This window comes from Trypanosoma rangeli (assembly GCF_003719475.1).
Source record: "Trypanosoma rangeli strain AM80 chromosome Unknown Tra_15.4_contig_00201, whole genome shotgun sequence".
Lineage (NCBI taxonomy): Eukaryota > Euglenozoa > Kinetoplastea > Trypanosomatida > Trypanosomatidae > Trypanosoma > Trypanosoma rangeli.
In genome coordinates this window covers 658-23,265 of record NW_021705946.1, presented here as the reverse complement: position 1 = coordinate 23,265, position 22,608 = coordinate 658, and the positions used below count along the sequence as shown (strand labels likewise).

General features: G+C 49.0%; 8 protein-coding genes across 8 annotated transcripts, besides 12 other annotated features; all 8 read right to left on the bottom strand.

The window, feature by feature from the left end:
* Nucleotides 1-34: 34 nt before the first annotated feature.
* Nucleotides 35-109: a microsatellite.
* A 110-nt stretch (nt 110-219) lies between these two features.
* On the bottom strand, nt 220-1,479 carry TraAM80_05870 (leucine-richcontaining protein 23; the record flags this gene model as incomplete). Its single annotated transcript, XM_029382733.1, has 1 exon — nt 220-1,479. The coding sequence occupies one exon, from the start codon at nt 1,477-1,479 to the stop codon at nt 220-222; it is 1,260 nt and encodes a 419-aa protein (XP_029237412.1).
* Nucleotides 1,480-1,794: 315 nt separating this feature from the next.
* Nucleotides 1,795-1,830: a microsatellite.
* Nucleotides 1,831-2,063: 233 nt separating this feature from the next.
* Nucleotides 2,064-2,093: a microsatellite.
* Nucleotides 2,094-2,246: 153 nt separating this feature from the next.
* Nucleotides 2,247-2,281: a microsatellite.
* Nucleotides 2,282-2,507: 226 nt separating this feature from the next.
* Nucleotides 2,508-2,538: a sequence feature (A-rich).
* Nucleotides 2,539-2,580: 42 nt separating this feature from the next.
* Nucleotides 2,581-3,879, bottom strand: TraAM80_05869 (uncharacterized protein; the record flags this gene model as incomplete). The annotated part of the gene is made up of 1 exon (XM_029382732.1): nt 2,581-3,879. One exon carries the CDS (start codon nt 3,877-3,879, stop codon nt 2,581-2,583), a length of 1,299 nt encoding a protein of 432 aa, XP_029237411.1.
* A 661-nt stretch (nt 3,880-4,540) lies between these two features.
* On the bottom strand, nt 4,541-9,151 carry TraAM80_05868 (uncharacterized protein; the record flags this gene model as incomplete). Its single annotated transcript, XM_029382731.1, has 1 exon — nt 4,541-9,151. The coding sequence occupies one exon, from the start codon at nt 9,149-9,151 to the stop codon at nt 4,541-4,543; it is 4,611 nt and encodes a 1,536-aa protein (XP_029237410.1).
* A 619-nt stretch (nt 9,152-9,770) lies between these two features.
* TraAM80_05867 (cohesin complex subunit SA-1/2) lies at nt 9,771-13,217 on the bottom strand (the record flags this gene model as incomplete). The annotated part of the gene is made up of 1 exon (XM_029382730.1): nt 9,771-13,217. One exon carries the CDS (start codon nt 13,215-13,217, stop codon nt 9,771-9,773), a length of 3,447 nt encoding a protein of 1,148 aa, XP_029237409.1.
* A 242-nt stretch (nt 13,218-13,459) lies between these two features.
* Nucleotides 13,460-13,487: a microsatellite.
* A 176-nt stretch (nt 13,488-13,663) lies between these two features.
* Nucleotides 13,664-14,164, bottom strand: TraAM80_05866 (uncharacterized protein; the record flags this gene model as incomplete). Its single annotated transcript, XM_029382729.1, has 1 exon — nt 13,664-14,164. The coding sequence occupies one exon, from the start codon at nt 14,162-14,164 to the stop codon at nt 13,664-13,666; it is 501 nt and encodes a 166-aa protein (XP_029237408.1).
* A 252-nt stretch (nt 14,165-14,416) lies between these two features.
* Nucleotides 14,417-14,434: a microsatellite.
* Nucleotides 14,435-14,492: 58 nt separating this feature from the next.
* Nucleotides 14,493-14,517: a microsatellite.
* Nucleotides 14,518-14,686: 169 nt separating this feature from the next.
* Nucleotides 14,687-15,484, bottom strand: TraAM80_05865 (putative proteasome alpha 1 subunit; the record flags this gene model as incomplete). Its single annotated transcript, XM_029382728.1, has 1 exon — nt 14,687-15,484. The coding sequence occupies one exon, from the start codon at nt 15,482-15,484 to the stop codon at nt 14,687-14,689; it is 798 nt and encodes a 265-aa protein (XP_029237407.1).
* Nucleotides 15,485-15,503: 19 nt separating this feature from the next.
* Nucleotides 15,504-15,541: a sequence feature (A-rich).
* Nucleotides 15,542-16,102: 561 nt separating this feature from the next.
* Nucleotides 16,103-16,125: a microsatellite.
* Nucleotides 16,126-16,342: 217 nt separating this feature from the next.
* Nucleotides 16,343-16,365: a microsatellite.
* A 191-nt stretch (nt 16,366-16,556) lies between these two features.
* Nucleotides 16,557-16,595: a microsatellite.
* Nucleotides 16,596-16,793: 198 nt separating this feature from the next.
* On the bottom strand, nt 16,794-21,065 carry TraAM80_05864 (clathrin heavy chain 1; the record flags this gene model as incomplete). The annotated part of the gene is made up of 1 exon (XM_029382727.1): nt 16,794-21,065. The coding sequence occupies one exon, from the start codon at nt 21,063-21,065 to the stop codon at nt 16,794-16,796; it is 4,272 nt and encodes a 1,423-aa protein (XP_029237406.1).
* Nucleotides 21,066-21,097: 32 nt separating this feature from the next.
* TraAM80_05863 (clathrin heavy chain) lies at nt 21,098-21,895 on the bottom strand (the record flags this gene model as incomplete). The annotated part of the gene is made up of 1 exon (XM_029382726.1): nt 21,098-21,895. One exon carries the CDS (start codon nt 21,893-21,895, stop codon nt 21,098-21,100), a length of 798 nt encoding a protein of 265 aa, XP_029237405.1.
* Between the last annotated feature and the right edge of the window lie 713 nt (nt 21,896-22,608).

Here is a 22,608-nt window from a genome sequence, read left to right as displayed (position 1 = left end):
TATTACATTCCACCAACATACTTTGTTTTCTCTTCTCACACAGTCACCCTCACCCTCTCTCTCCCTCTGCCTCTCCCTCTCCCTCACTCTCGCTATCGCTATCGCTTTCTTGCAGGAATGCATTTCGTTGACCTTGCTAAAGATTATTGGAACGCAAATGACAAAAATGGGACTAACTCCTTCACACGTGCGTGCATACATGCGCAGCGCCCACGCTCCTCATAGTGTAGCAGCGCCATTTTTTGCACGTTGGGATTCCACTACCCGCGCGGCAGATCCCACAGGGAAAAAATTACCTCCTACAGGAAACCTCTTCCCGGACTTCTTTTTGAACAGACGCAGCGCCCGCGGAATGTCATTGGGAGATACAGGAATGGAATCAATTGTAGTCAATTGCTGCAAAATACTAATTACACGGAATCTACGCTGTTCAGAAAGCGGAAGCTTGAGCAACTCGCGAAGTCCATCCTCATCCCACTCCTCTAGTCTACGAGGCATCAGGGTTGCCTCCTTTACAAAAGCTCTAGCACAGGGTACGACCAGAGAGGAGAGTAGTGTGTTGCCGGCATCCGCAGCTCCCGATGAGAGGAGGCCGCCACAAAATTTACGCGCAGAAAAGTCTACATCTGATTCCACTTTGGACTCCGCGTAACCCGGTAATGATTTACAAACAAAGGTATCCTCTGATTCCTGTAGAATAGGATTCCCTTCAATCGTTAGATGTCGAAGGTTAATAAGCCCTGACAGCGTCTCTAGCTCCGTCCATGACTCAATTTCATTATTCACCAGTTGAAGATCAACGAGCTCTTGCAACACATCAAAACCGTCTAGATTTTTTATCTTGTTGTATCCCAAATCCAACTTCTCCAAACTGTTCGCCAGGTGCATCACAAACTGAACCTTTTCCACTTCATTATGGGAAAGGTTAATACTACGCACAGTATCACAGGTAGCAAAGGTATTCAGTTGGATACGCCTAATCCTGTTGGACATCAAATCAAGCCGTGTAAGACTATGGAGGGAGGAAAGTTCTTCGTTGGCCAACTCTTCCAACTGATTTTCCTCTGCACAAAAGTCCACAAGAAACGGTAGCTGATGAAGTCCTCGAAGGCTCGTTAGGCAATTTCTGTCAAGGTTCAGTCTCTCCAAGGTAGTGCCAGATGGAGCTAGGTCGTCAAAAACCTCATTGGTCAGTTTATTACCTGCTGCCGAGAGATATACGAGGCCATGAAGCTCTCGCAAGGGTTTCAGGGAGTCAAGCATGTTGTCATTGAGGGAGATGCGTTGCAGGTATTTGTATGTCCCCAGCATCTCAATGGAGGTGAGACAACGGGAGGAGAGGTTGGACACGGCGTAGACAAGGTACCCCATGGCATTGTGGGTAAGGAAATCCAAGGACGCCACCATCACATCGGCTGTGAGCGGATTTTCCTCCACCTCCGCTGGGGGCAAGGTCACCGATGAGCTTCTTCTAGTCATCGGCCAAAAAAGACTCTGTTGATCCGTGTCTCTGAAGTGACGTAAAAACTCCCCCCACCCTCTACCTGCAAAGAGATTCCAAGGCAGCACACACTGGGGGGTAAGCAAAGATAGAGAGGGACAAAGAGTGAAAAGAGGTGCGTCAAAGACAAAGGAAGGATGTGGTGTGGAGAAACGCTGGGCCCCATAAACCAAAGCAAACACAAACACGAGCAACGAAGACAGTTGAGGAAATACAAAAAAAAAAACGGCCTTCTACAGCAACGGCGCTCCCCTGCCAAAGGGAAAAAAAAACATGGAAGAAAGAGTGAAGGCAAAAAAAAAAGAAATCAAAAGAGGAAAAAAAAACAAGGGAGAGGTGTGTGAAGGAACAATAAAGCAACCACATACGCAACGCAAAGCAACATAAATGTGGATCGTTCCCCAAGTGTACGTGTGCGTTTTGGAAAAGAAAACACAACCACACACTTCACCGGGGCGCATGAGGAAGACTGCCGGAAAAGAAGAGTGCTCGACAGTCCGGCATCCCCATAGAGACAAAAACACGGCAACGTGACAGCGTCAGGCAACAACCGTATTCCCTACTCTCTCTCCCTCCTCTCTCTCTCTCTCTCCCACGCTTCCCTTTTCTTCCTGTTTACTCTTCTTACGTTCTACTAGTACAGTATAATGGTCTAAAAATACACGCCTTCACGAGCACAACTCCACCACCCCAGCAGGACCCGGTCAAAGGTAAAATAGAACACGCACCTACACTTCTCAGTCAGAAGAAAAAAAAAGACAAAAAAAACAAGAACAATAACGTGAACATATAAGAAAGCCACATTGAGCGCCCGGTTCATCTGCCTCCATCCATCTTTCTTACGCCCACTCGCACTCTCGCTCTATTAGTCCACATTTCCATTGTCAATGATGCCCCCACCCTCACCGCATATTCTAGTTCCTCCTACATCATCTTTCCGATCTTGCTTGTCTTTTTTCTTCCTCTTTAATTGGAGTGCGGCCTTTTTGCCTTGACTTTGCCTGCCTTTTTTTTTGTTTTTGTTTTTAATTTATTTTATCAGGTTTGTGCGCATTAGCTGTCCTTATCCGCCTCTTTTCCTAAGAACGCTGTTGTGACAGCAGAGAGCGAAGCTCGTTGACAATGAGATTGCGCTGGGTGGCTTTGTCTGCCCCCACTGGATGTGGGGGCCGTCTCGACGAACTAACTGAGCGCGACGTTGGCACATCCACTGCTGCTCCCGCTGCCACAATGTCACGCTGAGCTTCCTTGATCAGTCGCACCTGCTCCGTTTTGCGGTCCATGAGTCGTGCGATGCGATTCAGTGCTGCTGTAAGCACTTCAGCAGAGATCTCTTCCACCGCCGCCCGCTCCACCGTTTCCTTGTACTGTTGATGAAGGCTTTTTAGTTCCCCCTCCAATTCCTCACACACCTCCGCCATGGCATCATTTCGTCTCCCTTCTAACAAGACTGTCGGCTGCGTCCGCGAGACTGATGCCGTCGTGTACGAGGCAGGCTTTGTAAATTCACCAACAAAGCTACTATCAGCTACATGAATTCCGTTCTCTTTCCGAACATCACGCTGGTTAGAGGAATACGTTGGATCGCGGTATGTGTGGCGAGCACTGCTAGACCGCACAGCAGACGTCGGGCGACCCCCTCTCTTCCGAGGTTCAGCAGCTCGACGAGAGTTATTGGTTCGATTCAGTGTTTCTAATCCAGCGCCGCTGGATGTTTTACCACGCTGACTACGAAGTTTGCGTCCTTCTGAAGTTAACCGGCTAGTATCACTATTGCGTAAAAGTGTCCGATTTGGCCCGTACCCTGGTTGCACTCGCATAAGCTCCTGTATTGCCTGCTCTAAATGATGGTTGGTGTCGAGTGCCGCCTCCTTCTCGGCCCGAAGCTCTTCGATGGATGTAAGAAGTACACGGTGTTTTTCGTGCTGTTCCTCCAACTCTTGGCGCAACTTATCCAACTCACTGGCCATGGCATTTTCACGTTTTTTGGCAGCATCACACTCCTTAATAAGGATTTCCTCTAGTTCTGTCCGAAATGTTCCCAAGTCTTTTCTACTTTCTTCCAATGTGCTTTGTAGCTTTGCTTTCTCTGCGGTAGCTCGCTGCACCATTTCCTGCAACTCTTTTTCACGTTGCCGATGATGTGTGCGTTCCTGCTCCAGTTGGTGTTCCATGTCCTGCTTGTAAGCCTCGTGTGCTTGCAGGGCCCGTTCATACTCATCCAGATGATGATTGCGGTCCTGTTCCAGACGGCGAATTTTGTCTTGCAAAGCCTGGAGCGCAAGAACAATGGACTTTGTGTCTCCCACACTCATGCTGAGGCCAGACCGCTGCAGGCTGCTGGTGGTGCTCTCAATAGAGTGGTTCACCGAGGCCATGTGGAGAGATGGCACTCTGCCGCTTCTGTCCTTCTGGTCCCTGTCGCGATCAGTAAGGCCAAATGAAACGTGGGGGCGTTGGAGGGTGGTGGGGACAAAAAAAAAAAACAACAACAAGACAAAGCGAGCGCAAACCACGCAATGAAGAAGTTGGAGGATCTCAAAAGAATGAAAAAAAAAAAAAGTTACGGAGAACGACATACATACACATATGTTGTAGCAAGTTGGGCACAAATGCAGTGCGGCACGATATCCTGCGGAACATGTTCTCTGCATTTACATTGCATGGTGACGCTCACATCTCCGCCTTCCCACACGCCCGCATATCCTTCGCCCATCAGTGGCAATGCACAATAACGGCATGTATAAAGCAAGCACAAAGAAAAAGGGCACCGCAAAATGAGTTGGGACAGAATGATGTATGCTGCTTTCATCGTTTTCATCCGTCTCTCCACCGGAATACGCAAAACCATAAACAAAAACAAAAAGGTTTAACATTGTTCTTTTTTTTTTTCTTGTACAATGTCTTCAGGACTCACTTCCTTTCACATTTTGGTACTCAAAAAGGCCAGACATCTCTTCTCTTCTCTCTGTTCCCCATGTGTATTGCAAGTGAAGTGCGCATATGCGCAGTAATGAATGCCCCTCGCAGTGCCTTTGATTACTGATCGGAGAATGCGCGCAAAAATTCCTCAATCACGGTGCGGTGTGCGGCGACAGCCTCGAGCGCTGTCTGGAACTCACGGCATTCCATGGCATCATCGAAGAGTTGCCGCAACTCTTGTTCTCTTCCCATCTTTACCTGAGCCACGGAAGGCGCTCGTTCCTCTTGCGAAAAGAGGGAACCAGAAGAAGCTATCCCTTCCTCTCTCGCTTCTGCCAAGAAGGCAAGATCTCCCGCATCGGCATAGAGGAAATCGATACAGAGCAAACAGCCTCGAATCAGCGATCGCACCTTCTTGGTGACAGGGGCCTCACGAATACACGGCAACACCTCCTGCGCAGTTGACAAGAGACTTTCCATAAAAGGGATACACGCAAACTTGAAAACAGCCAGTTTAAGTTCATGTGCTGTCTGCTCCTCCGCTTCCTCAGTGGCGGCCTCAACGGCGTCAAACCATGAATCCTCCACATCCAAGACGCTTTCTGCTGCCTCGTCCCACCTAAAAGAAATTAGTGTGTGACGAAGGCCATAAACCTGACTGAGAATCGCGTACACGTCACAAAAAACTCCTTCACGCTCAGGACCTCTCGGGCGAGAAACGGGGTTAGGCCGCGAGGACTGCAAAAGTGTCGGCAAGGAAATATGCCTGATACTCATGCTGTTTACCGGAATCACGCTCTGACGAAGGGAGGGGAACGCATGAGGGCGAACTCTCGAAGCCAGCGCCGACTTCCACAGCAGCCAGTACCGCCGACGTTGAGTATGCTCCCCCATGAAATTGGCAAACTTTTCTCGCATCGGAGTATCCACCCTCGCCCCCAAGACCTTTGCAAGTCTTAATTCCTGTTGATAGCCTCGACGCTCGCGCGCAAGCACATGCCACTTGGTGAAGTAAACACTCCTGAGTCTTGTATCAAAATTCAGGGACATGGCGTCCTTCAACTGTAAAAGCTGCAGCCGTCGCCGCAACCGCAACTGTCGTAGAACGTAGTGACGGGGGTAGTAGTCTCGGTGATGTGCCCAGGCCCAAAATATTTTACGTGCGGCATGCAGCACACTAAAGGTGGCGCACCGCCCAATCAGTGACCCTATCCTTTCCGCAACTGCGTTGAAAAGAAGGTTATAACTATCCTTTTGCGCCCGCCGCACTATCAACGCATTTTGACGGCACACCCTTAGTTTTTCTAAAAGTAAGCTTAGGCTGAACTCGCGAGCCCTCGCATGCGTATCAAGTGCACAGTTGCCATCAATAAACGTAATCTGAGCCTTCATCGACTCGGGAGCACCTATAGATAAATCACTGCCTGACTCCAACTCATGCAGTAGCGATATTCGCACAAGTTCAAATTTTTGTAAAAGAGAAACTGGCCAAAAACCTGTAAAGTGTCCAGGCCGGTTTTTTCGAGACTCCTTATGCATCTCTGCGTAAATCGGATGCTGTTCGAGCAACGCCATTTCCCGCTGTACACGTTTCCATTCTATGACATTAGGAGGCCCGAGCGCTATCTCAGCAGCAGGGTCTGCTACACGAGTAACAATAGATTTTGTTTCGGTTGAAAAAACAGTTAGTAGTCCATGATTCCGCGCCACCCAAAGTTGATGCCTCACATGATCAATAAAAAGACGCACAATGGGTTGAGGATGCAGCTCTAAAACATGTCTCCGGAAGACGATGTCAAAATTAAATGGGGTCGGTTCTTCAATTAGACGATTTTCAAGCAATGGTTTAGTAAACACGCGATAGTCCAAAACATTTGCACGCATTTTAGGCACACACTGGATATTCACAAGTGCCCGCTCGACAGAGACATAAAATTGCATCCGTTCAAACACACAAAAAAGAGCACGCTCATTGGTTAAAGGACAAAAGCTATTGGCTAACTCACGGCTACGAATTTCCTCCTCGGTAGGTTGCTCCAATAGAGAATAATGCGGCTCCGGTGGGTCTGGTAGGCAACGCATCGTCACAGTAATAATGGGGGGAAGATCTACAGCAATGCCGGTTACAGTGCCGCCTTCTATTAGATCCATATGACATTTTGCTTTACGACTGTACATATCATTAAGATATCGATGGCCGCTTATCAATCGGTTCGGTGTCGCGCCCTTCACTGAGCAAGTGGTATGGGTAGCGTCCGTTGGGAACTGACGTCCGGTTGGACTACAACGACCTGATGTAAGGTAGGAGGACGTGACAGACGCTCTACCAGAGTTCCATGGCAGAGTCAATGGGCTTTCAATTTCAGGCAGCGTCCGCTTCACCTTCAACGCACTCTTGTTTGCTTCCTCCATGGATAAATCACCCTGGAAAGATCTCCTCGCGCAAGGGGTCATAATTTCCCTATCACCAACACGCTTTTTCGGTTTCGTGACGCCTGTGCCGGGCTCCAAAACCTTCGAACCTCTTCTTCGCGAACTCTTGGAGGCTGCAGGGGTCGAATTCTCAACTCTCTGTAGTGTTCGTCGACCTGAGACGGGTTGGGTCAGACTGCCACATAATGTCTTCTTCATGGTTTGAGAGAGAGGCTGCTTTGCCTGTGGTGACGTCACGAGATACTTACCACTTCGTCTCATTCCTTCTACAGGACATGAACCACGGCAAGTTGCAACAGGCAATAAGGTTACATTTGAATCCTCTTTTTGTTTACTCAGTAAAGCGAAAGATTTTGGTAAGGCAAAAGAAGACCTTACCTCATGCAAACTTGATCGCCTCACTGACTGCGTGTCATGTTTAGTTACAGACGGAGATTTGGTAACGCTTTTATGCGGGGTTTTAAAATTCTTCTCTGCGGCTATGTTACGACCTTTTCCTGACCTTTTAGCATCACTCGGCGTAGCTGATGAAGCGCACAACGATGGGATCTCCTTGTCGACCAGATCGCGTCCGGATCGTCGCGTTCGTGTTTTTTCTTTTGTCTCACAGGTGGCATAAATGCGAGGAGAAGCTCGTAGCTGCCGACTCACTGCATTCCCTTCGCTACCCCTCCTTTCCATTGAGCTACGCACCGATACTACAGGGGATTCTTTCGCGTATCGCCTGCGTGGACTAACTGAGTGGTCATGTATGGACACTTGACTCCGCCCAGTTCGAGAATCACGCGGGACAGATAATGTGGGGGAATTCGATGCCACGGAGGCCATATCGCCGACGCTTTTTTCAAGCTCCTCGTCCAAATCCCAGAAGTGGAGGGTGCCATGCACGTCACCAGCGATGATCAGGTTGACACGTTTACGCTGCGGTGACTCTGGCGCGAGGGGCGGCATCAACTGCTCCAATTCCTCCTCCACTTCCCGCATATTTCGCTCTGACAACTGGAGCATCACACGATGCTCCTCACGCCTTTCCCAGCGAGTCATTTGCTGCACAGCGCGGCGATCCCTGAGAAACTGCGGCGCTGTAGCCTCCTTTGGGTCTCGTGTCATGGTCACCACGTCGCGGCTTTTTTGATACCCTAGCGTCGTCACCGCAGAAGTGACCCAGTTGAGTGTGCGCAATCCACCAACGCCGCCCTTGAGCCTAAACAGAGGTCGCACCTTCACTAGGGTATACGTTGAACGCACCGTACAGCCGGGGTGATCCGTCGTGGGAGTCACATCAAATGTGACAACATCACCCCCAAACGATAACGATGGCGCGTCAACACCAAATCGTGTTATTCCTGCACTTTGCGAACTCACCCGCATCTCTTCCAGACAACGGTAAATTTTTTTCAGGTCCCACACTACCACACAAGAATCCTCTGAAGCGGTACATACAAGAGAGAGGTGTTCACGATCCTCTAGACCTCCACGCGAGGTCGCCGCAGTGAGCTCACGAATGGCGCTACTCAACCGATTCGCTGTAACTAAATCGGTCGCCCCACCATCATCATGGCAAGGACTACGAGTGATGGCAATGACAGCTGCTTTATGCTGCTTTGGTAACTCATACACTAAATCTGCCAATTCACCTCTCGCCAGCAGTACCGATCGATCTTGCTCCCGCACGCGTCGATAATCGGTTGGAAATAGGCGAATAGAGCCATCTACAAATCCCACCCACACATAATCTGTATTAATCAATGAGGCCTCCCGTACGGATAGAATATCCTGCGAGTGCTCAATCGGAATAACCTCCAGCTGCCTATTAATAAGGCCATGAAAAGGCGCATGCAGCAGTGAAGCCACCATGACATCTTTTTTTGGCTCCAAAATACGCATCAACTCCACACCCGACAGGGCATCAATGACGGTGATGCGGCTGTCAACCGATCCGTCAACCTTCCATATGGTGGGTCTTGGTACACGATGTACGTGTGTCTCACCGTCGTAATATCGATTTGGAGAGATGGGGTCGTCTGCGTATCTAACAGAGGAGCAGCTCCGTTCACGGAATGTATTTAGTCGTCTCAAGGCGTTTTTAACATCATTCAAGCGCGGCAAGGTGCGCACGCAACAAACCAGACGCGCCTGAAACTTCGCTGAGTTTAATGGAGATGCCAGGTCACATGTCAGTACAACCTGGTCCCTGTTTTTCACTGCCTTCTCTCGAAGCTCCTTTGAGCTCTTGTCCCAGCAGCTTGGATCCTTCACAGTCGCCGGAGAAGGTGCCACAATTGTCAGTGTCATTGGTGTCCCACAAAACCTAATGAGAACGCAAGGCAAAGAAAGAGGGGGAAAAAAAAGGTAAAAACAAAATACAGAAATTAAAAGGAGGGATCAACGTAGCAAACACCGTCGTCCACCCCCTCCCTCCTCTTACCCAAACTCCCAACTATTCGCTGGGTAAGACCGCTAGGTGCAAGCAAAAACAAAACGGGGAAAAAAAATCAAGAAGAGAAAACGCCAAAAAGGAAACTAAAGGCAGGCATGCTAAATAGGTCCCAGGTAACAGAAACAAGAACGCAGCGGTATGCATGTGTGTGTATATAAGATGTCGTTCCACCATATTCCCTCATTCTTCTTTTCGTCCCTCCCCCTCCTTCTAGAGCGGAAATTACACTTGACTACCGAACTCTGTTATCCTTTTTCTTCCCTCTTCTTTTTTTTTTCCGTTTGGATAGATGAATGGATGTTATCCCTTCTCTTCTGTTTTACCCCACCCCACTCTATGGTTATTCTTTGTCCATGTCACTTATTTGTTTCTCTTCTATGGATAAACTCACTGTTATCTGTGTCATTCCTTAATAAAAAGAAGACGACTGAGCGTTGCGTGCTGACAATGTTCCTGCTGAAACGTGTGGACCGGCTAATCGTACTCTTGTGTGGCGATAAATACCTCATCGTTATCCAATTCAGCTGCCAATGAAGAGAGAACCGTTTCTTGGGTGGCTCCGGGTGGAGCAACCTCTGCCCCCGTCTGCGATAGTTTGAAGCCTCTTGTCTGTCGAGCACGCGTCGCCTCCATCGTCTCCGAAACAGACGACGCCTTACTCGGAGCAGTCTCCTCCTCTTCTTCAGGCCGTACACGCCACCCGTCGTTAGTGAGTACACGGTTAGCTGCCACCGGTGCCTTCACTGCAGCGCGGCGGCGGGACTGGGACCTTGACGCACCCTTGCTTGACGATATCGTTACCGTCTCCCTTCTCGTTTCTGTCATTGTTGCTGTTGCTTGCTGTGAGTTCTGTGGATAAAGTGTGTGCCCCCCGCCGTCCTCCATACTTCTCGACATCGCCTCTTCCCGCAATCGTTTGGCACCTTGCACGGGAGTCACAGCATTCACCGCCTCCTCCAACCGTGCGGCCCGGCGAATGGCTGAAATAAATAACTGCACAGTCGGATCGCTGCTTGTCGCCATGAACTCATTTGCCGCTAACACGTGCGCCAAATCCAAGGCATCCACCTTGAGAAGTTTTGGACAATAGGCAACAATGGCCTGCAGTATCGCTGGCCCTGTGTTCGTCGCAAACTCCACTCCAAACCGAACCATGCTGACACATGCCGCGTAATACTTGTCAGGAAGAGGCCAGTGCATGGAGGAAAGTTTCATTCCCATCTGGTAGAGCGCATCGAAAGAGTGGTGGTACGTCGCAAGAAGAATAGACTTCTCAAGCGTAAAACTCTCGTTGCACCGATCACGCAGGGAGCGAAACAGGCATCGGAAAACGTCTGAAACAGACTTGGTGGGTGCATGCACCCACTGCAAAAATATACGAGGACCCACGTCCTCCGCAAGGCGATTGAGCAGAAGCAGACGCGCAACACCCGTTGTCACACGAAGCTGGGACGCCTCAAGGCGGGACACCTCGCGACGAGACTGTGCAACTTCACTAAGCGCACCACCGTCGCGAAAACGATCCCCCGCCTCCTTGAGTTTTTCCTTTGCCCCATGCAGCTCGCTGCCCAAAACGCTTGACAACTCACTGAACTTTCCCACGAATACATCTTGCTCCATTTGCGACATCGTGTAGTGTCGCAGCGCACAGAGGTCGCAGAGGTAGATCATAGTGTCCACAAAGAGTGCGGTTGATGCTTCATCCTGTCCCTGAAACTCCATTTTCCATACTTGAAAGATGCAAGCTACAAATTCTCCAATCATTTGGCTGGCACTCGTGGAAATTCCCATGGATTCTGCTGTTTCCTGCTCCGCATTCAACTGCCACAAGATACACCTCATGGAGGTAGATAAGATCAATCGCAAAAGTTCTGCAAAAGTATTCCCATTGGTGTGCTTTCGCACAGATGCCTTCAATAAATCCCATTGACCCACCATAGACACAAGCGACGAGAGAATACTCATTCGTCCCCATACATGCAAAACCTCCTTTTCCACCGTCTGACTCCCCGATCTTGTTTTCACCTTCTCTAACGCAGAGAGCTGCTTCAAGACCTGTTTTAAAAGTTCCTCTATCTGGCCCATCGCCTCATTTTTCATAGGGTGATCCTCGGTAACAAATCCAAGCCACGCAACAGTCACCTGGTTACGGTGTGCCTCCTCACAATGTGGTAAGGCGGCGGTAGCCTTGCGCATCAGTGTCATAAGAGCATTGATCCGAGCCCCCTGCTCCAAAGTACTAAACGCCTTGAAATCCATCGCTGCAACTACTGCAGAAACCCCACACAAAACCCCCACATCACCACGATGTTTTTCAAGGACTCCAGCCAATAAGACCCCTACGTCACGACTTAGGGAATTAACCAGTGAATCAATCATTTCCTGTTTACTAGATGAAAGTTTTTTGGCAGCGCCTTGACGGCGGTCATCCTTTGGAAGGGGACCAAGATCCAACTTGCCGCGTAGCTTTTCAAGTAACGCGGCTACAAGGCCCAATCCCACCACCGCCTCCGAGGCATCATCGGACGCGACAATGCCTAGCATTGACCCGTAGCTTTCCAGGAAAGGAGGCAGCTCCAGCGGAGGGTTGCAGAGGGCGTCAACAAGGTATCGCTCTGGCATGGCCTCCCCGTACTGCGCGCGCAGCGTAGCGGCAAAGGCGCATAATAATTCCAGTGCAGCCTCCTTGTACCCAACACCGTTGGAGTCACCTGTGGAGACACGAGAGTCTATGAAGACCCGGAGGAGCACACCAGCCTCATGGCGTATGGTCGGACGCTCATCAAAAAGTGTCAGCAGCACACGATCAATCATCTCGTTATCAAGCAGTTGTTTTCCCTCGACTTCTTCACCGTACACACGGAGAATGAGAACAATGACGCCAATGGCTAATTGGGCACATCGTAGGCTGACGTCACTACACATTTCCACAAGCCGACTGGAAAAAAACTGTAAAAACAAAAACATGCGATTACCACTCTCTGGCGTCGCCACAAGCGACTTTTGGATCATCGTCAAGGCCTCCGCACGAATCTCCGGTCGTTTATCATACAAGGCCATACCAAAATAGCGAAAATACTTGTTTTCCGCGAATTCCTCATCGTAGTTAATAATCCATTTCTCCAAATGCTCAAAAACCAGAAGTCGAATTTCGGGAGCAACATCGCGAGGACGCTGATGAATAGCTTGAGAGATGACATGGTTACGCAACTCCACCATCATCTGAATGCTTTCTTGCAAGGCACTCACCTGCTGTTTTTTGCCCGGTCCATGTGAGGGCAATCGATGATTGAGGTTCCGAATCAGACCATTGAGGGCCCCAACAATGGAGAGCAGAGCGACAAGAGCTGTGTGACGGAAACAACGCGCCTTGCTCTCACTCATGGCAATAAGCCACCGCAGAACTGTCGAAAGTAGCAGACCATCCAGCAAAATATTCGCATTATAGCCAAGTTCTACAAGATAAGCAAAAAAACGGCGATAGGCAGTACGAAAAATGCGATATTTGGATTCTTTTCTTACAAATGGATACGCGTCGGCCTCCTGCTGGACGCGGGCGTACATCTCTTCCAGGAGCGTCGTAACATCCACATCCTCCTTGAGCGCCGTCGTGTCTAATTCGGCCTGAGCTGCACCTGAGGACTTCCCCACAAGGTTCAGAATAGCACAACACACAGACTCCTTGCCACCTTCAGAGTAAATACGGAGTAGATCGTTCACCACATAATCGATGGACGCCCCCTCCATGAGCGCCTTGTAAAGTGATTCCCCAAGTGAACCACCGTATTCCTGCAGCAGGACGGGCACTGCAGCATCAGTGACGCCTGACTCCTGCGCAGCCCCCGTATTTGTTGGAGCAGTCTCCGCTGTCACTTTTTTTGTCGCTGATGCGCCCCTCTTTGTCTTGCGTCTACTGGTCATTGGAATATAATTTGAGTGCAATAATATATATATGTCTCCTTCTAATGCACTGTGCCGGAGTCTTGACGAGTTAATTGGTATTGCGTTCTCTTCTCTGTGGCTATAATCTGCGTCCCTCACTTGTCCACCAGCGTCACTGTCAACACAAAAGAGAATGAAAAACACAATGCAACAAAGACAAGACTGGAGGTTTTTTTTTAAAAAAGGAAAAGTTCGACGTGTCCGTTTTGCATTCATTCCATTCCCCCCCCCCCTCCCTCCCTCCTTCCCATGTGATGCTTATTTTTGAGCAGGCGTATAAAACGGAGACAAAAAAAAAAAAGAGAGAAAAAGGGAAAGAGGACTCCACACCTGAACGCCCCATACCCACAAATGAAGCCGGTAAGGAAGAAAAGACATCCCCTTTCCCTTAAAAAAAAAACACAAAAAAAACAGACCCTCCACAGTTACCCACTAAGTAGCTCCATTAAGGAAGTGGGCATCGCCGGGACCAGCATCCCTGGTTGAGTGACACGCTGAATGGACGCTGGCGGCGCGGGCTCCTTCAGCAAACCGCTCTGCGCCTCTGAGAAGCGGTTCATCATAGGACCGACCTGAAGTGTGGGTAGAGGAATAAACTCCTCATCTGGCGGAAGTTCCTTCGGGGGTTCCGGTGGAATGAGTTGCGGGATGGGCGCTGGTGGCTCTTCGGCAACCACAGCTACAGTCTCCAGTGCAGTTATAGGTGGAGCAGCGGCAACAGTGTCGTTAGTTAGGCTACTATCTTGCTCCTCCATAGCTGCCTGGACGTCAGGGCCTCCTTGCGGCTTTTGAAGCAACTCCGACACGTCAAACTCCTCAAACTTAGAGAGCGCACCACTATGCTTCCCCTGTTCATCCGCGCCAAAGGTGCTATCCTTCTCTGGACTACTGGCGCGCTTCCGCTTTTTGGTTTCTTTACGTGGCATCTGCGCTACGAGCTGTGTTTTCACGTGTCTCTCTCTTTTTTTCCCCCCACCCCACTTTTTTTTTTTGCGTGCAAAGTTCTAAGCGCGCAAGCACACACACAGATGGAATAGAAAGATAAAACTACAAACGTTTTCCACCGTCCAGGTTGCACAAGGGCCAAAAACAATGTTGTACTAGATGCAAACGTTAGAAGCGAAGACACCAAGCCTCTTTAGTTCCTACATTTCCCCGCCTGAGGCGCAGAGTCAGTTCCCCCCCCCCCCCCCCCCAAACTATTCAACACTTTGTAAACCCCCAGCCTCAATGTGTATGGAAAACACACACACGATTTATATATATATATATATATATAATTCGTTTGTTATACAGTGTGCTTCTCCCCTGTGTTGTTTCCTTGGAGGGGGCGTTGCGTGAATGAATGAGACCCCGCATTGCTCTGGTTGGAAAGAAAATAATAAACAAAAGAAGACAAGAGATAGTAATGGTGACAACCGTCATCGACTTCCCCTGGTATCCATCACTCATTCCTCCACATCCAAGGAACGCTCCTGCAGAGTTTCCTCCTCCTCAGCTCCTGCAGCAGAGGGAATGTCCTCTGGGCGCATCTTGAAGCCATCCAAGTACTTCCGTGCCGCCTCCTCCGTGAGAATCGTGAAAGGGTTGTCCTTTCCTACTATGGCAATTGTAGTATTCTTTATGTTTAGCTCAACGCCGCCCGAGGTTGCCGCCGCAAGAGCCTTCAATGCATGCATAATAAGCTCATCAATATCACAGTCTGGGAAGGATTCAAAATGTTTTTCAAGATATGTGCGAGCAGCCTGCGAACGCAGACCCATAGCTGTTGCCTTAAAGTCAAATACATCTCCAGACGGGGCGGTTTGATACAAATGTGGTCCCGTCCGATCATATCCAGCAATTAAAAGACCGACACCAAAGGGTCGCTTCCCCCCAAATTGAATGTGGCGCTGATGCTTCTCCCCGATCAAATCGGCCACTAGTGGCAATGGCTTATCGCTGTCGTGCATGTAGCGATAGTTCATGCATTCTGTGCGCAAAAAACGGGCTAACACGCGTCCGTCTGCAACAAGACCGGCTATTGCCATACCGACGTGGTCATCCAGTTTAAACAGCTTCTCCTGGTACGATGAAAACTGCGCCGCTGGAGCGCGTTTCAAGGCGGTCAACACAACAAAGTCCTTATTCTTTGCGCCAACAGCAGCAGAGCCGTTGTTCACCGCCTCATTCGCGTATTCTACCTGAAACAACCGCCCAGTGGGGCTCCACGTCGTCGTATTGGTATCGTACTGATTCTTGAACATATCACAACCGGACTTTCCCTTTTTTGTTGCTGTTTTTTTGTTTTGTTTTTCTTCTTTCTACTCTGTTTGTGTGCCTTCCTTTTTTATTTGCTACAATTCGCTCTTATCAATGGTCGTCACTCCTTTATTGGGATGTGTTGTTACTCTTTTTTTTTTCTTTTGTCAGGAATGGTGGAGAGATGTGAAATGCTCCGATGTCTCCCACCCAAAAGAGAGCGAGAAAGCAGGCAAAGAAAAAAGTTGCAGCGGCAGCGGCAATGTCTGTCAAAAAGCGTCCTCATTCACATGCGCACAAGTCACAGGTACAACCACACAGCAACAATAGCAATCGTTCGAGGCAAAAAGCAACAACGTTGGCATCGAAATACAGTCCCGAAAAAACAACGTACAAGATGTAAAGTATAGAAGGGGAAAACAAGACAAAGAAACAACAATGAAAAACAGCCAAAAAATGCAAGGTCGCTATGCTTTCATCTCCCAAAGCAGAGGCGTAACTCCGTCATTTCATAAGGTTTCCTTTTTTTTTTTTTTATCTACCTCTTCTAGTACCATCCGTTTATTTTTCTCTTTCCCTTGCTTTTTCCCTCTATTTATCCCTTACAGTTTTTCTTTCGATGTTTATTATTATTATTATTATTTTTCCACTTGCTTGGCCCCAGCTGTTTGCGTCCCCCACTCTCCTGTGGGCGAGCGCACATGTTCTGGGCGAGTGCCTCGCACCTTCTACGAATACATAATGTGGTCAGAGAGGAATGCAGGCAGCGAAGAAGCCCAAGCAAGCACGCGAAGGCAGAAACAGGCGGGACGATGCTCAGTTTGGTGAAATACACTAAAGCAACCAATGCATCCGCGCCACACATACATATATATATAAATATATACTTAAGTTTCATAAACCACTCACGTGCGCCCACACTGAGAAAGACACAGTAGCGCGTACAAGAGAAGTCCAAAGTCCCACCAAAAGCAAAAAAAAAAACGGCTCCTTTTTTCCCCATTTGAGACGATTTTCAATTTCTTTACACGTTTTATGTGTGACTTTCCCTCCCCATTCGGCAAGGTCCACAAGGCCTTTGTTGGATGTTTTTTTTTATTTTGCTTGTTTGTGTGTGTCCTCACAACTTTGTCGTTGCTTTGTTTTTTTAAGCCTCTGCTCCCACTCCCTAAGTTACACTGCGTAAATGCATGTGTGCTCAATCTGCGCTAATGTCCTCCATTAATAGAAAGATGTCTTATCCCTTCTGCTCCTCACCCTGCACCCGCGCACGACCAATCAACTTTGCCGCGTCACCAGACCCAGTTCGCCACTTCAGAAAGACCTTCGTTCGCCGAACTGCTGTGGGAGACCGTAATCGCCCTGCAGCGTACTCCCCATCATCGGCTTTTGTATAGGCATCGGCACGGCCCCGCCCATTAGGTTTGCTGGCCCTGCTTGAATCATAAGAGGGTCATTTGCAGCCGCATGTAAGGACCCTGGCCGCCTTGCCGCTTCCTTCGCTGATTGTTGGGCGTCCGTCATGGACTTCTCCAATCGCAACAATTTGGTTGTGTAGTCCTGTATGACTTGAATAAAGTACGGCATAGCGAGGTCTGTGCGCTTGTTGAGCCATGCCTTTTCCATCACAGACTGAGGCGTGATGTAATCGTAACACGTGTAGAGGCATGAGACAAAGCACTCTGGGTGATCCACAATAAAGAAGTCCAGAAGGTCCTCTACAATCTGCGGGTTAGCACTCTCGGCGGAAGTTTCAATGGCGTCCTGAAAGAGTTTGTTCTCCTTCGCTACCGCAATGGCATGCGCGTAGCGCTTGTTGCGTCGATGCAGAAAGAGCGCAATCTTGCGGAACTCAAAAAGTTCCATCTTTTCCAGCTGAGCGCTCAATTCGACGGAGTCAAAGTTATCGAAACGCTCTACCGAGTTGCGTAGGGCAACAAAGTCCTCTTCATCCATGTAGAGTTTGTTAAGTGCCTCATTAACCCGTCTACAGTTGCGCTCTTGGGCAGACTCCAGATATTGACGAATAAAATGCACAGGGGCTATCTTCTGCACCTCCAGCAAGACACGCTCTGGGTCCAACGTCTTAAACATGCTGGCGAGGAAGTCGTTAAGAAGCTGTGGGTTGGTTTGAATGTAGAATGCGATGGAGTTGTACACAACATCACTGGATCCCAAGTGGTTCACCACACTCTTGTAAATGTCATGATCCCAGGCATCGACGTAATGTTGCATCATCGTTGTCGCGGCGGCAAGCCAATCCTCATTGTTGATGTGCAACACTCGAAGCACCAACCACAGATGATACTGTTCACATGCGGCAATCATTTTATGAGTGTTAATCTTCTTGGCGTGCATATTCACGTGCTCCAGTAGCTTTTCGGGCTTGTATTTGGCCAAAATAAGCCCCATCCCTGTAAAGATACCCATATGGGCCCCTGGTATAACAGATGCCGTCTTAAGCACAGAGAGCAATTCCTCCCACAGACCATGGCTTTCATAGCGATCCACGACGCCCTGCAACATTTCGGCTTCTAGTACAAGAGGAACAGCACATAGGTTGGCCAATTTAATCTCATTAGCCTCAATACAGGCAATATTCACAACCGTCCATGTTTTCCGTGATTTTGCCTTTTGTGCAGCATCTACGGCTGCTGATAGATTTTTCATCCTCACTAGTGTTACCGCCAGTTTGGGGAAGTTAGACACCAAGGTGTACAACACCCGTGCCGAGTCGTACAATCCATCATCAAAGCATCTATCTGCCACTTGCTGAACCTGCACATTGTGAGTCTCCTTTAAAAACTCTTCCAACTCTGTAAGACGACCTGTCTTGGCATATGTAAGCACCAACGCGGTATCGATCTTGTTGTCCTGTGTAGAAGATTCTCCGCGTGCCATGGTGAGGTATTTGATAAGGTCACCAAACTCATTGTTACGATCCGCCGCTGCAGTAACTTCATCCACAAAGTTCGGATTCTTTGCTCGAATAAGTACATCTATTGCTTCATGTACCTCATCTGCAGCAAGCAAATACTCCCCAAGAACGGACCACACGGCAGGATGCTCACACTTTTGAGCGTAGGAGCGACCACGTGAAACATCTTTCAGATCTCGCAACAACACCGTAGCCGCTTCCTTCTTCATATCATTCTTGTCATACACCGCAAATGCCACTTCAGGCATCTCCGCATTGGTAGCGATGCTGGCAACTTCCTTGGCGTCGTAATTCTCTAGTGTCAGGACATACTCCATCACCTTATCCTTGCGGGAACGAATGGCGGTCATGATAAGAAGATTCTCTAGGAAACGGTTTTTCCTAAAACGACCTCGCACCACAATTTGCTCTAGTATCGACGCCAGCTCCTGTGTCATCCCTGCATTCATAAACGCCCTAACGGTGGTACTGACCTCCTCATCCACTTCCGACTCCGGCAGGGCGGTTTGTTGCACAGCTTCCACAAGGCGATCACGATCCTTTGTATCATTTTGCAGAGTTGACGCCCAAAGCTCAAGATTTTTCTCGTGTACAAGGTAGCGAGCAAGTTGCTTCCACATGCCATTCTTCATGGTTAACTGCACCAGCTCCTGACTTAAGTGCCCCTTGCGGTAGGCAATGTAGGCAAGGTTCGTGTCACGGTTCTCGCAGTACTGCCCGAGGACTAATGGTTCATAGTAGGCATTTTCCATCAAGAATTTTTCCGCGCTATTGTCTGTATCCACGTATAACTTTCCCAGAGCATTGTGAAGGGCCGGATCCGTCTTCTTTTCCGACAAACGGGCCTCCAGCCACCCTTGAATAAGACGCAGGCGACCCCTTTCTTCCACAGCCTGCACCAACTCGGAAATAGGACACATAGTGCCCACAGCATTGAGAATGTTTTTGATAAACTCTTCTCGAACATTGCAGTCAATGAGGGCCGCCACCACCTCCGGTGTCTTCCCTGGACTTCGACGCTGCAAGTACTGTTCAATAAGCACCTCGTTGTCAGTATCAACCAAGTAACGCACCATTTCATCAACGTAGCCATGCTGATCACATACATTGATGAGTGGCCAAAGGTCAGTTAATTTTTTATTCTTCAGGTAATTTTTGGTTCGTTCAGGGTCGTAGCATGGGCTTTCCCGCGTCATTCGTTCCAGTTCCTGCGTCTGACCCACCTCCGCCGCCGCCTCTATGTAGCGGAAATGCACTTCCGAATCTCGTGTGTAGGGTACAATGGCGCCAAGATAATAGTAAAGAACAGCATACAGTTTGTGCTCAAGAAAAAGCTCGATAAGCTTGTCAGCTCCAAGCGCATCATTGTACTTGGTGGCAATCTGTACAATAACTTTAAAGTTCTCACGGTGATTCTGCAGCAGGTCCTCTAAGCATTTCATGCTATCGGACTGACTGAGTTTTCCAAAAAATTCCAACAGCCATTCTGAATTGAAACTTTGGGCATGGGAGAGGCAACGGCGTATGTTAGAGAGATTGTCAAGGTCGGGGTCCTGATTCTGCGCCGTGACGTAGCACTCAATGGCACGCTGCGGCAGTCCCGCCCGCTCACACAGAGGAGCCAACCTCATTCCATCGTAATGAAGGCAAACACCACGCGCAAATATCTTCTCCGAGACGGAAGGGTGGGAATGTTTTAAGTTTATTTCCAGCAGCTTCGTTTGAAGATCCTTGGTTGACTCATCACTTTTCCCTCGCAGAACCTCAAGAAGAAACTCCGTCGCCTGTTGCAGTTGCTGAGCCGTCACAAACATATCCACCACTTCGTTTGGGTCTAGTACCGGAGTGTCACCCAAATCACGATGAAGCATCAATGCCAAGCTGATGGCATTCTTTGGGTTGACACGAATGAAATTATTCAAAATGACACGCCAATCCGGTGAAAATCCCGCCCGTTTACAATACTCCACCGCTTTTTGGGTTTCATTGCGTTGAAGCAGGAGGTTCACAACCTTTGCGTGAGCCTCAGCCTTGTGGTACATCTTCATCGCCAAGTCTGGTTCTACCTGCGCCAGAACATCAGCAAGCGCCTCGCTAGCTGTTAGCTTGTTGGCCTCGTACTGTTGCCTGATGTATGCAGACCCACCTTTGGGCACAACCACACGTGCAAGCTCAATCGATTCGTGTGCGTTCAGTGTCGTCTCCGCAAGTATCATCTTGAAGTATGTAGATATGGCTGGTGGTTGTCCTGGTGACTGAGGAAGGTGCACAAAACGATTGAGGACTTCTGGGATACGTAAAGCATTGTTAGGGGCACGCAAACAGGCACGAACAGCCTCTTCTACGTTACCTGCACGGAGACTGTTGTCTAACTGCATGTGGTAGAGGTCATCCACGCCCCCCAAGTTGGCGGAAGTGGCGATGCGCACAGCGAGGTCGGGGTTTCGCATTTGCTCCTTAACGAATGGAATGATTCCGTTGTCATTCGGAGAGACATGAAACACGGAACCTTGATTGTTAACACATAGCAGTCCTCCTGTTTTTCCGTATGGTGTTCCACAAAAGACAATGCTAGGAGTTACCTGTTGGGATTTAATGATAATTCCGGTAAAGATGTCCATCAGGATGGCAGTGCCGCGACTTGTCATGATGGTCAACAGCTTGAGCCGCGGACAAACCGTTAGAGCGACGGGAAAGTCGCCAGGAGGGAGCGGCACATCCACCACTCGGCGGGGAATCGTAACATCCATCTTGGGGCTGGTAGGAGTTCCATCAGCTGCACTTTCCCACCTTCGCGGATGGTGTTCCACGCCAGACACATAACGTTACACACACGTGGCTCCGTAGGCGTGTTTGTCGAGATGAAGGTCCCAGCATGTCCATCAATCACACGTCCATCACGATTTTCCACACTGTAGAGTTGTGTCTTTCCCACCATCCCCTCCATCACCCGCGCTACGCCTGACAACAGCAACCACTTCTTCTTTTCGTCGGTGCAGTAGTTTAGTATCTGCACCGACGCACCCATATCTGGAGCGCGCTCAAAGACGCGTTCCGGCATGGCATCCTCCGCAGAGTCCAGGCTCCAGTGATACACAGCCGTAGTGGATACCACCCCGATTGTTCGGTCATCCACCCAACGCCAGAAAACCACATCCTCGGTAAATAAAACCACCTTGAGTCTCTTTGCAGCATTCACGTCAAAGACCTGTAGATTCCGACCACTGCGCAGCGCAAGTATTTTTGACTTGGGGTTCATTATAGCAGACTCTGCATCACGAATATTATTACGGATACTTTCACGCTTTTCCAAGTCCACAATCACAAGTGACGTCTGCCCATCCGGCTGTACATCGCGAAGACATACGTACTTGTCACTCTCCAACGTCAGTGTCTTAAAGGAAATCGTGCCAGGCCTCAGACCACCCACAACGGAGTTCAACTGAAAAACCTCGGCAGTCGTCAAGGGAGTGTTCATTGTTTCGTGTAGTTTATTTCTTTCCTTTTGTTCCTACCCCGTCTCCTTCGTTGCTCCACCGTTTTGAATGCTCCTCAATGTTGCTGCCAGATTCCTCCCCCACCAACGCTGCTGCCCGCTTCTAGTCCTCCTTTTTGCGCCCTCTCTCACGTACAGGATTGCCGCCACAAGGAAATGAAGGGAGGAACCCTAAAGTTTATATCCCTCCAACAAAAACAAGGAAAAAAAACTATTTATATAATTCCTTTCGCCTCCCCCCCACCCTCTTTTTTTTTTCGTTGTTGCTTTTTCAATTATTGTTGTTGATGCAGACAAAAAATACTACTCTCCACCCGAAGCAAAAATAAAAATAAAAAATGGGACGGGGGTAACAGACGATGAGAACCGCAAAGGCAATAGGCACCACCACACTGACACGCATCCGAGGGCGACAGAGCAAAAAGCACACTCGCACACGCACCCACACTAATTTTAGCGCTCCCCCATGCGCAGTAAGGAACTACGTCCTCTACTTCTCCCCTTTACGTAACATGTAAAAAAAAAAGGAAATAACGGTATTACTTCAATAGATGAAATAAAAACAAGTGGTAAGAAGGAGAGCGAAGGAAGAGGAATAGGAATGGGAAAAGGGAGGAAGGTGTGAAACACGTTATGTTCCACTTCTCACTCCGTCCAGCTCCCCTCTTTTTTTTTCCTTCCGTTTTATTATCATT